At 42.5% G+C, this 12989-nt stretch overlaps 1 protein-coding gene across 2 annotated transcripts in view; it reads right to left on the bottom strand.

The window, feature by feature from the left end:
- NFE2L1 (NFE2 like bZIP transcription factor 1) overlaps positions 1–12989 on the bottom strand; it is a 37951-nt gene that overhangs the window by 23445 nt on the left and 1517 nt on the right. Inside the window, exons 2-4 of one of the 2 annotated variants that reach the window (XM_066628798.1) lie at positions 11396–11456; positions 9180–9400; positions 8359–8870 (exon numbers count right to left, since the gene is read on the bottom strand). In XM_066628798.1, coding sequence (XP_066484895.1) covers positions 8359–8868 — 510 coding nt within the window. In that variant the 5' untranslated portion in view covers positions 8869–8870; positions 9180–9400; positions 11396–11456. The remainder of the gene's footprint in view (positions 1–8358; positions 8871–9179; positions 9401–11395; positions 11457–12989) is intronic. The other variant, XM_066628797.1, reaches the window with a different exon arrangement.

The raw sequence follows: 12989 nt of genomic DNA, 5'->3' as shown, positions 1-12989 counted from the left end.
GATTACCACTCCCTGCCAGAGAAGAAAAGCACTGATTGGGGAGAGCTCAGGGAAACAACAGCTGCCTGTCCGCTCCTGGTTATATGCATCTATTTAATTGGGACCAAGGAAGGACTGGTCATACAGGACTAGTCAGGACATCAGAAGATCAAGGGCAATCTTACAGAACCATATTGGATGGGTTTGCATCCAGGAACACAAGACCAGGCAGGCAAGAAAGGGAAGCTGTAAGCTCAATGGGAAGGTACAGGAGGACACAAACTCCCAGAACATGCAAATTACAGAGCAGAGCAGCAGGGAAAGAAGGAAGAGAGCTTGCAACAGTTTCTTGCCTACACCAAACAGGCTTATATGACAGGGTTAAGTAAAGGAAACTCCAGCTGTACCTCATTCCAGGACAGGGTTGAGAAGGAAGCACTGACAACAGCTGAAGGCAGGTAATGGGACAGCCAGAGGATCTCTGTACAGCTGGCAGAACATGATGGAAATCCTTTCCTTTCTACCTCACGAAAGGATGCTAAATATCTGAATCTTAAATCTCAGGGTGAAGGATGTTCATAAGAACACACATTTCTTTTATTCACATCACTTGATTGGCCAAGGTCGTCAATTTTCCCCACATATGCACACTTTCAAGAAGCACTTCAAGTGCAACTTGATTACACTGACACTGCATTATTGAATGCACTTATACTGCAGTTAGAGGGTCTTTCTAAAACAGATTTTCTCAAATTGTAGATTAACAGTATTCCAGGTTGGTGTATCATCATAGTATTAAGTGCATGAGCCATGAACTAAAAGTCCCTAGGTTATCTCTCATCTCAACTATGAGCTAAACAGATTAAAATAAAAGTACTTCCTTTCAAGTTCAGGCCCCCATCTAGTAGGGGTGACCTATTATAGGGCAATCATCATCATACTGGCCTATCTTAAAGGGCTGCTGTAAAGATTTCATAGATAAAACAGGAGAAGCAATGTGACTGCTGGGGGACTTCTTTTTAAATACAACTTTATCCAATTTCAGCCCCAATAGGAAAACATTCAGCAAGACACAACACAGGCTTAATTTGAGCCATGGCTCAGCCTGGAGCATATAAAGTGCCCCCGAGCATGTGAATAGTACAAATTTTAGGGTAGCTTCAGTTCCAACCCTCTCTCATTTGCTTAAAGTTCAGTCATGGAGCCACCTCTTCTCCCCCCACCTCTTCTCCCCAGAGAGAAGACAGGGATGATTTCCCACTAACGAAATGCTCCCATCTACTTCTCAAAAGGCAAAAAACAGATCAGCATGCCTTCTACTTACACCTATTATACACAATACCCCCTCTGCATATCAAAATCCCCTGCTTAGCTTCAGAGCTGTTTAGGCAAAGAAAAACCTAAATCAAAGCATTGGTTTGAAAGTTGATCTCATACTTCACATCAGCAGCAAGTATTTTCTTGCCCATCTCTAGAGGAACTATGGGATGATACAAAGTTACTTGAATGCATGCACATACATGCTTTAGGGAAAAAAGCTCTAAGATGCAGACTGTCACAAGTGGAAGTTAGCTAATAGGATAAAAGACTGGGGGATATGATAAGCACCATGGGACAAAATGCATGTGGAGTGGGGGTGGGGCTACTTTAGTAAACTTTTAAACAATCTGAGTTATAACAGGTATAAAAACACAACTCAGTGAGAGAGAAGAAAGCATCCACTGTGACAATCAACTATGGAAGTGATTAGACCTTATCTACACCTCACATTGAGAACTACTGATACAATGGTACAGAAACCAGATTTCAGAAGATCACTCACTACTTTTGAATACCGAGTGAAAGTATGACACTTGCATGGTAAGCTGCCTTCATTCCAAAGGCTGTTTTCTAAAAAGAGACAAAGCTGAGGTTCAAGCATGCCAGGAAGCAATGAACTCCTTTTTCTGGAAACCATGTGCCCTAATGCAAACTCTATGGGGTCTGGCTGGTGACTACCACATAGTGACGAGAAGGGTCATACGCTCTTTAGCAACAATTCAGATTCTACACCTGAACCTTAGGAGAACTTACTCTCGCATCAAACACTTTTTTTAAAAAAGGGAATCTCTCACACATAGGAGACACCACCCCTACTTTTTGGGTAGGAGTAGGCTGTGCAGCTGCTCCAGGAGAGAGTATAAATCCATGCTGAGTACTTTAAGGTATCTGCAAGTGCAGAGGTATGAGAGGAAAGACACTGCAGCAATGCTCACCTCCCACGCAAGTTGGTATTTGAATTAGCCCAAATTCTTCCCTGGCGGTGGATCCAGACTAAGCTGGCTGCAGTTTGTAGCAGGCTCATTGCATCCAGTGGGCAAAGAACATATGCTAGGAAATGGGGCTTTAAAAATGCAAAATAAAATCTGGCAAAGCATTTGAGAGCTGCACAAGGTTTCAGGAAGCTAAAGAGGACAGCAAGCCCCTACATATCACCAGTCTCACACTCCTACCTGGCACTTATTTCTTACACAAAGCATTTATCAGCGTCTCCTCAGACAGACCTTGACAGACTTGACCCCGTGTCTTAGCACGCATGTATCAAAATCTTCATATGGAGACAGTACAGCTTTTTCCTTCCTCAATATTCCCACAGGCCACTGCTACTTCTGCTCAAGTTTTATTCATTACTATCGTGTGTGAGGGACTCCATTCTGCCAGTCACTTTACAGTCTGTACTTTCTATTCACTCTCACAACCACCCTCTGTGGTATTCCCACTTTCTTTAGGAGAAAACTGAAGCTAAAAGAGCAAGTCCAAAGTCACACAATAAATCCATGGTCAATGTGAGACTCAAATCCATTTTCTTTCAGAAACCAGTTCAAGTCTTAATCATTCAACTCATCATTCCTCTAACTACATTTGATCTTAGCCGATTACACAGGCCTACAAAATTGAGGGTCAGAAAAGTTTTTCTGAAACTTTATGGTGGTTTGATATGAATTTGGGATGCTGATTCAAAAAATGGCATCCGTTTTGCCCTATCACGTCTAGTTTTGGAGATATAGTATAGTCTCATTAGTGAATGGTTCAAGCAGCTTCCTCATGAGGAAGCTACATACTTGAACCATTCACTAAAGAGGCTATGCAATGTCTTCAAAACTAGACATGATAGGGCAAAACCAATGCCATTTTTTGAATCGGCACCCCAAATATACCCAGGAATTGGTGTAACGTTTAAGGACGCAAATGTGCGCTGGCCTGTGTTATTACAGTTGCCTTTGTCCAAGAAACTCAGATCAATGTTTTAGCTTCACAAGAGAAACTTTGGTTGACTGACGGTGGCCTGCAAAAGTCACCTGTGAGCATCTGAGTTAAGTGGGATTTGAACCACTTTCTCACAAGTCAACCTTCACACACTAGTCACTGCACCACATCACGGATGGTTCTGCTGCTCTTACCCCTCCCCCAGTTCTCGCATAGCAGCCTCATCATTCCTACTGCTACAAAACAGCAATAGAGAATACTCTTTCAAAGTTTAATAGTCCCCAGCATAATGTTTAGCAGGGCTGGCAATAACTACTTACCTAGACCCCAGACAACTGCCACCAGAGGAGACCCTGTAGGCCTAGAAGGTCCACTGCACTGACTCTACAGAAGGCAATTCTTTGTCTCTGTCCCTTCTGCCCTACAGCTATGACCATAGCACATCTCTATCCCTTATTTTGCCCTGATTAAATTGATGCATTGTACAACCATTCCACCATGCTTGAAAGAGCCTACATATTGGAATGTCTTCCAATCAAATACCCTACATATATAAACAAAAAGTATATATGGAAGGAGTGGAGAAGTGTTAAGGTCCCTGTGAAAAAAGGCTGTGAGTCATATAAAAAGCCTAGCACAAGGACAATATGACCAGGTCCACTGCTTGATGCAGCTTGTTGCAGCAGTAAAAAGCTCTTTGTTTAAAAAAAAGCTTTTTTTAAAAAAAACCCTCTTATGCGCCATCATGCAGTTTTTGCAAACCAGGAAGTGCAGGTCTTTCAGTTTTGTTTAGGGACCATGTAAACAAAGATTTTACTTACACAGTCCCTTAAAAAATACTGAAGTGTGCACTTTCCAGTTTGGGAAAACCACAGGACACAACATGGTAAGGAATTTGATCAATGCAGCTTGCCTACCTGGTGGACTGGAGGGAGGTGGTGATGGCAGCAGAGGACTCAGACTGGAGAGTAAGAGAAATCTGCTGCCGGCCCCATGCCCACCCACCATTGATACATCAGGCCAGCTTCATGACCAACCCTGGCCTAGTGCAGAGCTGGTGCTTTGCACGAGCAGGAAATAGTTCTGTTTCCAGACTTATTTCTTATTATTGCCTTGTGTCCCACTCTTTGAAATTCAATCCTAGGAATATTTAGTACATTCTTAAAACTAAACCTTTCATAAAACTTACCCTGAATGCACTTAAGCCTCAACTTCCTTCCCTTTCATGGCCATGACAACTCTATTCCCCCTTCCCACCTAGTCAGTTCTTGAGGATTCCTACATTATCCATCTAAAGCAGTGGTTGCCAAACTTTTTAGTACCGGGACCCACTTTTTAAAAATGACACTCTATTGGAACCCACCTAGGTTTACCAGACTTTTTAAAAAGAATATCTAGAATTAATTATTTCTAAGTAATAATAACCAGAAAAAGACCCTCAAACATTTATCTTCCTACATTTACACATGCTTGCAAAGTGCAGGAGTTGAGTTTTTTGCAGGGTAATTATTTAAGGAATTTATATCCTGCCGTTCCACCCCACTTAGGAGTCCTCAAGGCAGCTTACGAAATGTTTCAGAACAATGCACAAAACAATACTAAAACATTAATAAAAACAATTAAAACCATAAAAACAGTAAGACAGTTGGATCAGTTAAAAAAAATGTTTCATAAGAAGCGCCAGCCCCCTAATGTCAAAATTTAAAAGCTTCCATAAATAAAAAGTCTTGAGACCACACCAAAAGGAAAGCGGGAACTGTTCTCAATTCCAGGGGGAGGAAATTCCATAGAGGGGGCACCAACACCAAGAAAGTTGTTTCTTGCTGGTTGTTTCTACTGGTGGTGGCACAGTTAGAAGGAACCCCTCTGATGATCCAAGAGGACAGGTAGGATTATATGGGAGGAGGTGGACCCTCAAATACCCTGGACCCAAGTTGTAAAGGGCTTTAAAAGTCAAAGTTTGAATTCACTTTGAATTCAGCCCAGAAACAAACTGGCAGCCAGTGTAGTTGCTGAAGCAGCAGCCCAACTGAGTCGAACCAGCGAGCCCCAGCAACCACACAGGCAGCCACGTTCTGCACTATTTGCAGTTTCCAGACCATCTTCAGAGGAAGACCCACACAGAGCGCATTGCAGTAATCTAATCTAGCTGTCACTAGGGCATGGGTTACCATGCCCAGGTCTGAGCAAACCAGGTATGGTTGCAGCTGGCGAATTGGCCAAAGCTCAGCAAAGGCTCCCCTGGCCACAGGCGCCACCTGGGAATCCAGGAGCATCCCCAAGCTGCAAACCTGCTCCTTCAGAAGGAGTACAACCCCATTCAGAGCAAAATGATAGGTCAATACCCAAGTCATGGACTTTCAGACCAGGAGGACCTCTGTCTTATCAGGTTTAATTTCAGCTTGTTCGCCCATGTTCAACTCCTCACTGCCTCAATGACAACAATGCAGAATTTTTGACTGCTCCCTCAGAATCAGGAGGAAAGGAGAAAATGAGTTGGGTTTCATCAGCACTCTACCCCAAACTTCCAGATGAAGATGTGCAGCATGAGGGATAGAATGGAATAGAATGGCACCCCACACCTAAGAGGCCAGGATGCCAAACAAGCATCCCCCAGTTTAGCAGCTACAGTACCAGATTTTTGAGCAGCCTCAGGGCTTGAGGCAATTACTTATCTGATCTTTCCATCACCATTTGGGGATCCACCCAAAAACCACCAGTGGGTCCCGACCCACAGTTTAGGAGCCACTGATCTAAAACAAACCGTAAGTCCACAGAGCAGGAACTTCTTGCTCCTGTCCTTGTTCAATTGCAGCACTACAACTGAAAACAGTATTTTATATAGGCCAAGAATAACAGCATAGCATTTATATGACTTCTGAACATCCTAACATGCAACAACACGTGAACGAGATTCTGTGCATACATTAACATCTTTAACATTAACATCTTCTCTGAATTTCTTCCCAATCCTTCCTTCCTGCACTCCCTTTTTTGTGCTTTTGGGTCCCTGTCTGGGACCCTAATATTTTGCAATCTATGTCTGTCCTCTAAGTCAATGTTCTTCAGGCTTTTTTCCCCCGTGACCCATACTTTTAAGAACACTGCTCTACACAACTAGAAAAGTGGCTCACTGGCAATCAAGTGATTATGTTCCAGTTCTCCTGTTGGCCTCCCACTCTCTGGGTCTGAGATACTGAGAGTATCTGCACACCAGTGCTGAAACCATAGAAAGTTGAAATACACAACTTATAATTGTAATACACAACTTATAAAAACACACAATAATTAAATAAACTGTGAATCAAGGATTTTCTGATTCATGCCTTACCTCAGGCATGAGCTCATCCCATCCACTTCAGTCAAAGTCTAATTCAGAGTAATAATACTGGCCTGCCATTTTGCATTGTGGTTTCAAAGATTACAAACAATGAGGAGTGTTCTGAACACTTAAGAAGGCTGCGGAGCAAAATGTTATAGAAAGATAATAACCCAAAGCTCGCCCAATCCAACCCTGCCCACAAGCGACAGCAGGCACAGGCACACACCTCAATTAGAAGATACCATCTCATACCTCCACTCTTCACTGACCAATTTGCTGTACATACAAACAAGCCATTCTTTATACAGCACTTTTTACACCTGTCTCTCAATCCTCATACTGTGCACCCTCACAATCACCCTTGACAGATTTTATTCTCCTTTTATAAGTAACAATAATGGATTACTCATCCTTATGTTTTAGAAATTGGGAAATCTACAAGCATGAGAAATTGCAGAGCTACAACCATCTCTCTTCCCCAGAGGATGGTTCAAAAGATAATATTTGAGGGCAAAGATTTTTCTTCCAGGTAAGTATCTTCTGATATTACCCCTCCCCCCCAAAAAGGGGGAAGGAGAAGAAATAGCTTCTTTTGTTCCAATTGCCTATTCTGAGCATCAGGCATATACACACTCCATTTCAGTTTCTCAACCACTTCTTTCTGTTGCTGGGGAAACCCCACATGCAAAGCAAGTTTCACTTTTAGATTTCCAAGGGCGAATTCTCTGAAACAGTAGCCTATTTCTGCCAATGGTGGGAGATGAGGGAACATGACAGGAGCACAAGGCAGCCACAACAGCTGTTTTTCCAACCCCCTGACCACCAGCTCTAGTCCACTTTCAACATGGGATGCCAGCAATTAAGGACATTCTGGAAGCAATTCTCCATGTGTTTAAGGAAGGAACAAACACCCATGTAAACAATCAACAGAATTCATCACAAAACAGAATCCAAATATATGTAGGTCAAAACAGAAAAGACCTTAATAAAGAAAACATTATGGGATAAGGGAAGAACTAAAAAAGTAGCATTAACTGAACAATGGCTAGAAACTAGGACAGAAGAAGAGCTCTGCCCTACCTAGTACTGTCCTGTAAATCAAGTACTGAAGTCTCCTGGAAGTACTCCAGAGCAATCGCCACCCATGTGATATGTGCAACAAGACTATTACCCAACACTGCAAAATAAACAGGTGGTGTTATTGAGCAAGATGGCTCCCGACAGCAACACCATACACCAGTGGTTCTCAAACTCTCTGGGAGAGTTTGAGAACCACTAAGTCTTTGCTGAAGGCATTGGAGATGGGAGAAGGCAGTGATGCAATGTTACTTGATCACAAAACCGGAAGAGGTTGTGATCATGTTCTGGAGGGGTCTGCACTGCATGGGGAGCTTGCTGTGGCTGGCGTCAGGCTCCCCTGACCCCCCCAGGAGGTTGCTGCAGGTGGGGTGAGTGGCAGCATGCCCCTGCATCCTGATCAGAGGCACAATCCTGGGGATCACATCTCCGCCTTCCCTCCTCCCTGCCCCTTAAGGGGGCAGGGCCCAGGGCTCTTAGGCTGGGGCGTCGTGGCACCCCAGTTTCAGAATCACTGCCAATCACTATAAACAAAAGAAATGCTCTTATCAGACCAAGATGCCTACTATCAATACAGCAAGATTCCCTGAAATTCTGTGTGCTGCTCAAGTCAATAAGATGTTATGAATGAGACTTGCCTGATTAAACAGGTATTTTTGACACTGTAAATCTTCAGTGAGTTCCCTTCTCCCTACTACCCCAGCCCATACATTACACAAAGTGCGATAACCTACCTCTTTGGTTAGATCTCCATTCATTGGAGGAGCCACTGCACCTAGGTCTTCCAGTTCTTCACCAAATCCTTGTTCTGCTCCACTTTCCCTCACTACATTGTCTGGAACAGTTCCATCTTGCAAACTGCTGCCATTCTCAAGGGCAATGCCCGTACTGGGTTGGGCACCAGACACAGAACCTTCGGGATCTCGATGTACTAACCAGGCATTAACTTCTGTGGTGGGCACCTGGAACCTGTCCAGGGCCCTCACCTGGTTCAGAAGCCGACGAGCTGTGAAAAAATAGTCCAGATCTACACTTTTGGGATGGATGACATAGCCATCTAGAGTGTTCCGCAGATTGTGGAACTGTGTCTGGGTGTAAGCCGAGCTCTGGCCCAGAAAAATCTCTCGCAGAGGGGGAAGGTGCGAGTTCAGATAGGTATCTACATCCACTCTCACGCCAATCAAACTGAGGAGAATGGTGAACTGGATCAGTCCTTCCGTGAAATATTTCTTCAAAGAAAGCATTTCTGGAAGAGGAAAAGCAAGCACATGTAGTTTAACATAACCCACACTAGTAACCCATACTAGTATTCCACACTAGAGAATCAAACGTTTCAATACACAATGATTTTCAAATCCCGTTTTAAACATTAAATCTAACAGCAAGCAGATTACCACTAAAATAATCAATTTTAAAGTTCTAAAAACTCCAAGAAGTGCAAAGACTGAGTCTCCCAGAAAGAAGAATTCTGCTTCTGGTATTCCCCGTCTCTTCAGAGCTACAAAATGTTTTGTAACTGAGCTAAGGTAGTCGCACATAAACCCATGTGACTTACTGTCTCAAAGAGTCCACATACAGCAACTTCCTTCAGTCTTTCTAGATTCCCACACCGACGACAAGATGGGACAAGTCTTCTGGAACAGCTGCAGCTTTGTTCCTTCCCCCTCCCTCTTCCTCCTCCAGTTTCCTGAAGCAGCAGTTATAAGAGTTCAAGATTCCTGCCGAAGGGAAAGGTTCAAAGACGCTTCTGCTGCTTGCTGCAGGTTTCGTCAGAAACTGAAACACAGCCAACAAATGAAGGTGATAAGACACTGGGAGACTCCACCCTTTCAGGACAGTTCAGCACAAAGAGACATCGTGGTCTACAGACCCCAAAGAATCCATCTGGCACTCTCTTATTTACCAACAAGAATATACTGATTCAGAACAAATCCAAGGGTAAGCCTGCACCAATTTGCTCACTCTGCTCTATTTTACTGTCCATGGCAACATTTATTGTTTCTTTCCTCTGAGTCCCCTCCAGTTTCCTGTCACTCGTCAAGCAAGACACAGCGTAGAGCCAATTAATACCAACACTGCAAAGAACAGTGTCGCCTGGCTCTCTTTTCAGCCCTCCTTTCTCCTCAACCTGCTGACAGTCAGATTTTAAAGCAAGCTGATGAGAACTTTAATTCACTGTGACCTTCTGGTCAATTTACAATGAGGGCAAGTACCTAGGTCACCTAAACTTCTAGTTGCAGATGAGTGCGAAACTATTCAGCACCACATAATGTGTCACTGATGTTATTTTTTGCAATCTGTATACACCTGGACTTAAGGGGAGATTTCAAAGTTTTCCCATTTCTATCTCTGCATTACAAATACCACTACTGAGGAAACCCCAATAACTTTTGCCCACCCTTCACTGGAGCTTCTTGGATTCTTTCCAGGGGATGAAGGCCACTCTCTGAGACTTCCACAATGTTCCTAACATAAGCGCTCTGCTGGAATCAGGCCAAGAGCCCATCTAGTCCAGTTTCCTGAATCTCACAGTGGTCCACCAGATGCCTCAGGGACTAGATTCTCTTCAGGACATAGATGCCTCTTATTTACTAGACACTGAATTCTGAATCCTTGCAACTATAAGAGCTTATGTGACTGTCAGTCTGAAATGATCTTCAACATATTTTTCCAGCACGTTTTATACACCACTACCAACCACCACATTTACTGCTTATGCTTATGTAGGAGGCTCGGTATGCATGTGCATGTAATGCTGGCAATTGTGTGTTCAACCAGTAGGCTATCTAGATTCCTGGTTTATTTGGAAAAGAAAACTCATCTTTCACTGTTTAAAAAATTTTGAAATACACCAAAGAAAACAGAATGAAACAATGTCTCATTGGTCCACTTACAGAGGTTTGAAGAACTTGAACCAAAAAAAGTTATCTTCTAAATCATATTTCCCTAACTTATTTAATTATTAGTCTTCCAACCTGATTAAATATGGCAAGTCTGCATGAGGGTGCCTTATAAATAGTTAATTCCATTTTATCACCCTTTGATCTCTCCTACCCAACTTTCCCTTCAAGTCAGCATCTAGTCCTCCCAACAGTTGCAGGGAGATAGCATGAGTCCTGGAGGCTTTACTGAAAAAGATGAAGAGGCAGTGAGGATCAAACGCCTCCCCTCAATACACACACAGAAACTGCTCCCTGGCAAGCTCCCATAGGTCACCAAAAAACTCTCCAAAATGGGGGAAGAGACACCAAAGCACTTTAATAATCCACTTGTCTAGAAAGACTCACATAAAATCAACTAACAGTTGCACTTGCATACAAGTAATATGGGAATAGGAAAAGCTCAATATACTCTTCACAAAATTGCTAGGAAGAGCAAGTATGTATAGACTGCACATTATAACCAATAAAGGTATTTGAAAACGGTGTTATTTATTTTACTCAGCTGTAAGCCTATTGTGTTTAGTAAGACTTGGGCTGCAATGCTATTTTACCAACAAAATCAATTCAAAAGTTGTTTTATCTAAACTCAAAAACCAGTGGTGCAGATTGCAAAGAGAGAGATTATGCTTCCAGCTTGCCAGTCGTACCTTTGAAACTCAGCCATTTCTTTTGTAACCTGCAACACTCTGTCCTAATCCACATTGCAATTTTTGTCCCATCCATTGCTGCCATCCACATTAAATGAGAGATCACAAATTTTAAAACCCACACCTGTTAAGAGCAATCACACACTATCCCTAACCCAAAATGTCTACTTTAGCCTACTTACATTTAAGCAATCTCTTGCTTGTCTCTTCCATCAAAGATACATGATTTCCAAGCTGTTGTTGCTGTTTATAAAGCCAAGAGTGAAAATCCTCCCACCACATGCTCTTTGGCATGCCATGCCCCCTCTTAAACTCAAACTTCTTGATCACTGTGACTTTCTGGGCTCACATTTCACAGTCTCGTTTTAAACCATCTCAAAATGCATCCAAGTAGCAGGACAGAAAGCCTGGAGAATTCCCCCTAGGCCAGATGCAATCGCAAAATCTTTTCACAGGCCAGCACAGAGTCTGTCCTATTTATATACAAGCAAGTACATCTCAAACAGCTGCAAGCTTCACAATGGTATAAGAAACAATCAACCCCAAAATCCTTGACCTCAGCAGGCATCTAACACCCCGCCCAGTTCTTCACACGCTATTCCCAATTGTAACCTTCCTTCTCCTTCCCAGGTAAATCTAGTACCATAAACAATATTCCTTCTAGTTTCTCTTTTTAGAAAATAGTTCTGAACACTTAACATGAAATAATTAGAGACAATGTACACAGGTATTACGTAAAATACTGGTATACACCCATTCCTAAGAACAAATAAACCTGCTGTTCACCACTGTTTTCCTGCTCCCTCTCCTTTCTAGAAGCCACTACTTTCCTTGCCCCTGACAACCACCTGATTATCCTCCCTTCTCACTCCAAAGTTTCATACATCATACTGTGTACTGTACAGCAATCCCTTAACATAATTTCAGCATTCTTGTAGTCACAATCACAGTTGTGAAAAAACATGGTATTCAAATGTATGGGGTGAGTGGAACATGAGTTCAGTTTGGGGTCATAACATGGATCAGGAAATTCAGGATTGACTACTTCAGAGTAAAATGATGTGATTTTATGGATGGATATACAGTAACATCCAAATATTTTCTTAGTTGATCCCCTTTTCTTTTGAGTCTGTTTCCCGCTCTGATTACTTCAAAAATCTTCTGATCTCCAAAACATCTCACACATCTTCTCTACTGTTTGTAACTCAAATAATCTCTATCTTCCCTGCTAAAACCTCTACCTTGGCCTTTTCACACTCTGAGGGGTCCTATTTTGCCCCTCTTGTTTGCAATTATCACATACACTCTGCTACTACCTACTGGTACGCTACTGCTGAGGACACACTAAATAGAATAATCCACAATCCAATGTAGAATGATAATGCTTTATGTAGAACCATTCAAACCTCCAAAAGCAATAAAGTATGATTTTGTACAAAGAACAATGACACCATTAAAATACACCAGTTCCTCCTGCATATTCATAGGAATACATTAAAGATGATTGGTCATTTACACAATCCAACAGAAAGAATTATTCTTAAGGAGGCCACTGAAAAGGCACTGAGGTGTTAAGAAAGAACAAACAATTCTTTGAATAAATGAGCCCCAACCCCACAAATGGTCACAGGCATATAAGAACTCACAAAAAATGACTGTGGAATGCTTCTGTGCTTACCACCTCCCATCTCCTTATGAGTAGGTGGTCTTTCCAAATTAACTTCTACATAAACATACTGTAAGAGGTTGGGATGTATAGCATAGTTGTCTATGGGG

Source organism: Tiliqua scincoides, chromosome 5 (assembly GCF_035046505.1).
Source record: "Tiliqua scincoides isolate rTilSci1 chromosome 5, rTilSci1.hap2, whole genome shotgun sequence".
Taxonomy (NCBI): Eukaryota; Metazoa; Chordata; class Lepidosauria; order Squamata; family Scincidae; genus Tiliqua; species Tiliqua scincoides.
This window is presented reverse-complemented; position numbering and strand designations above follow the sequence as displayed.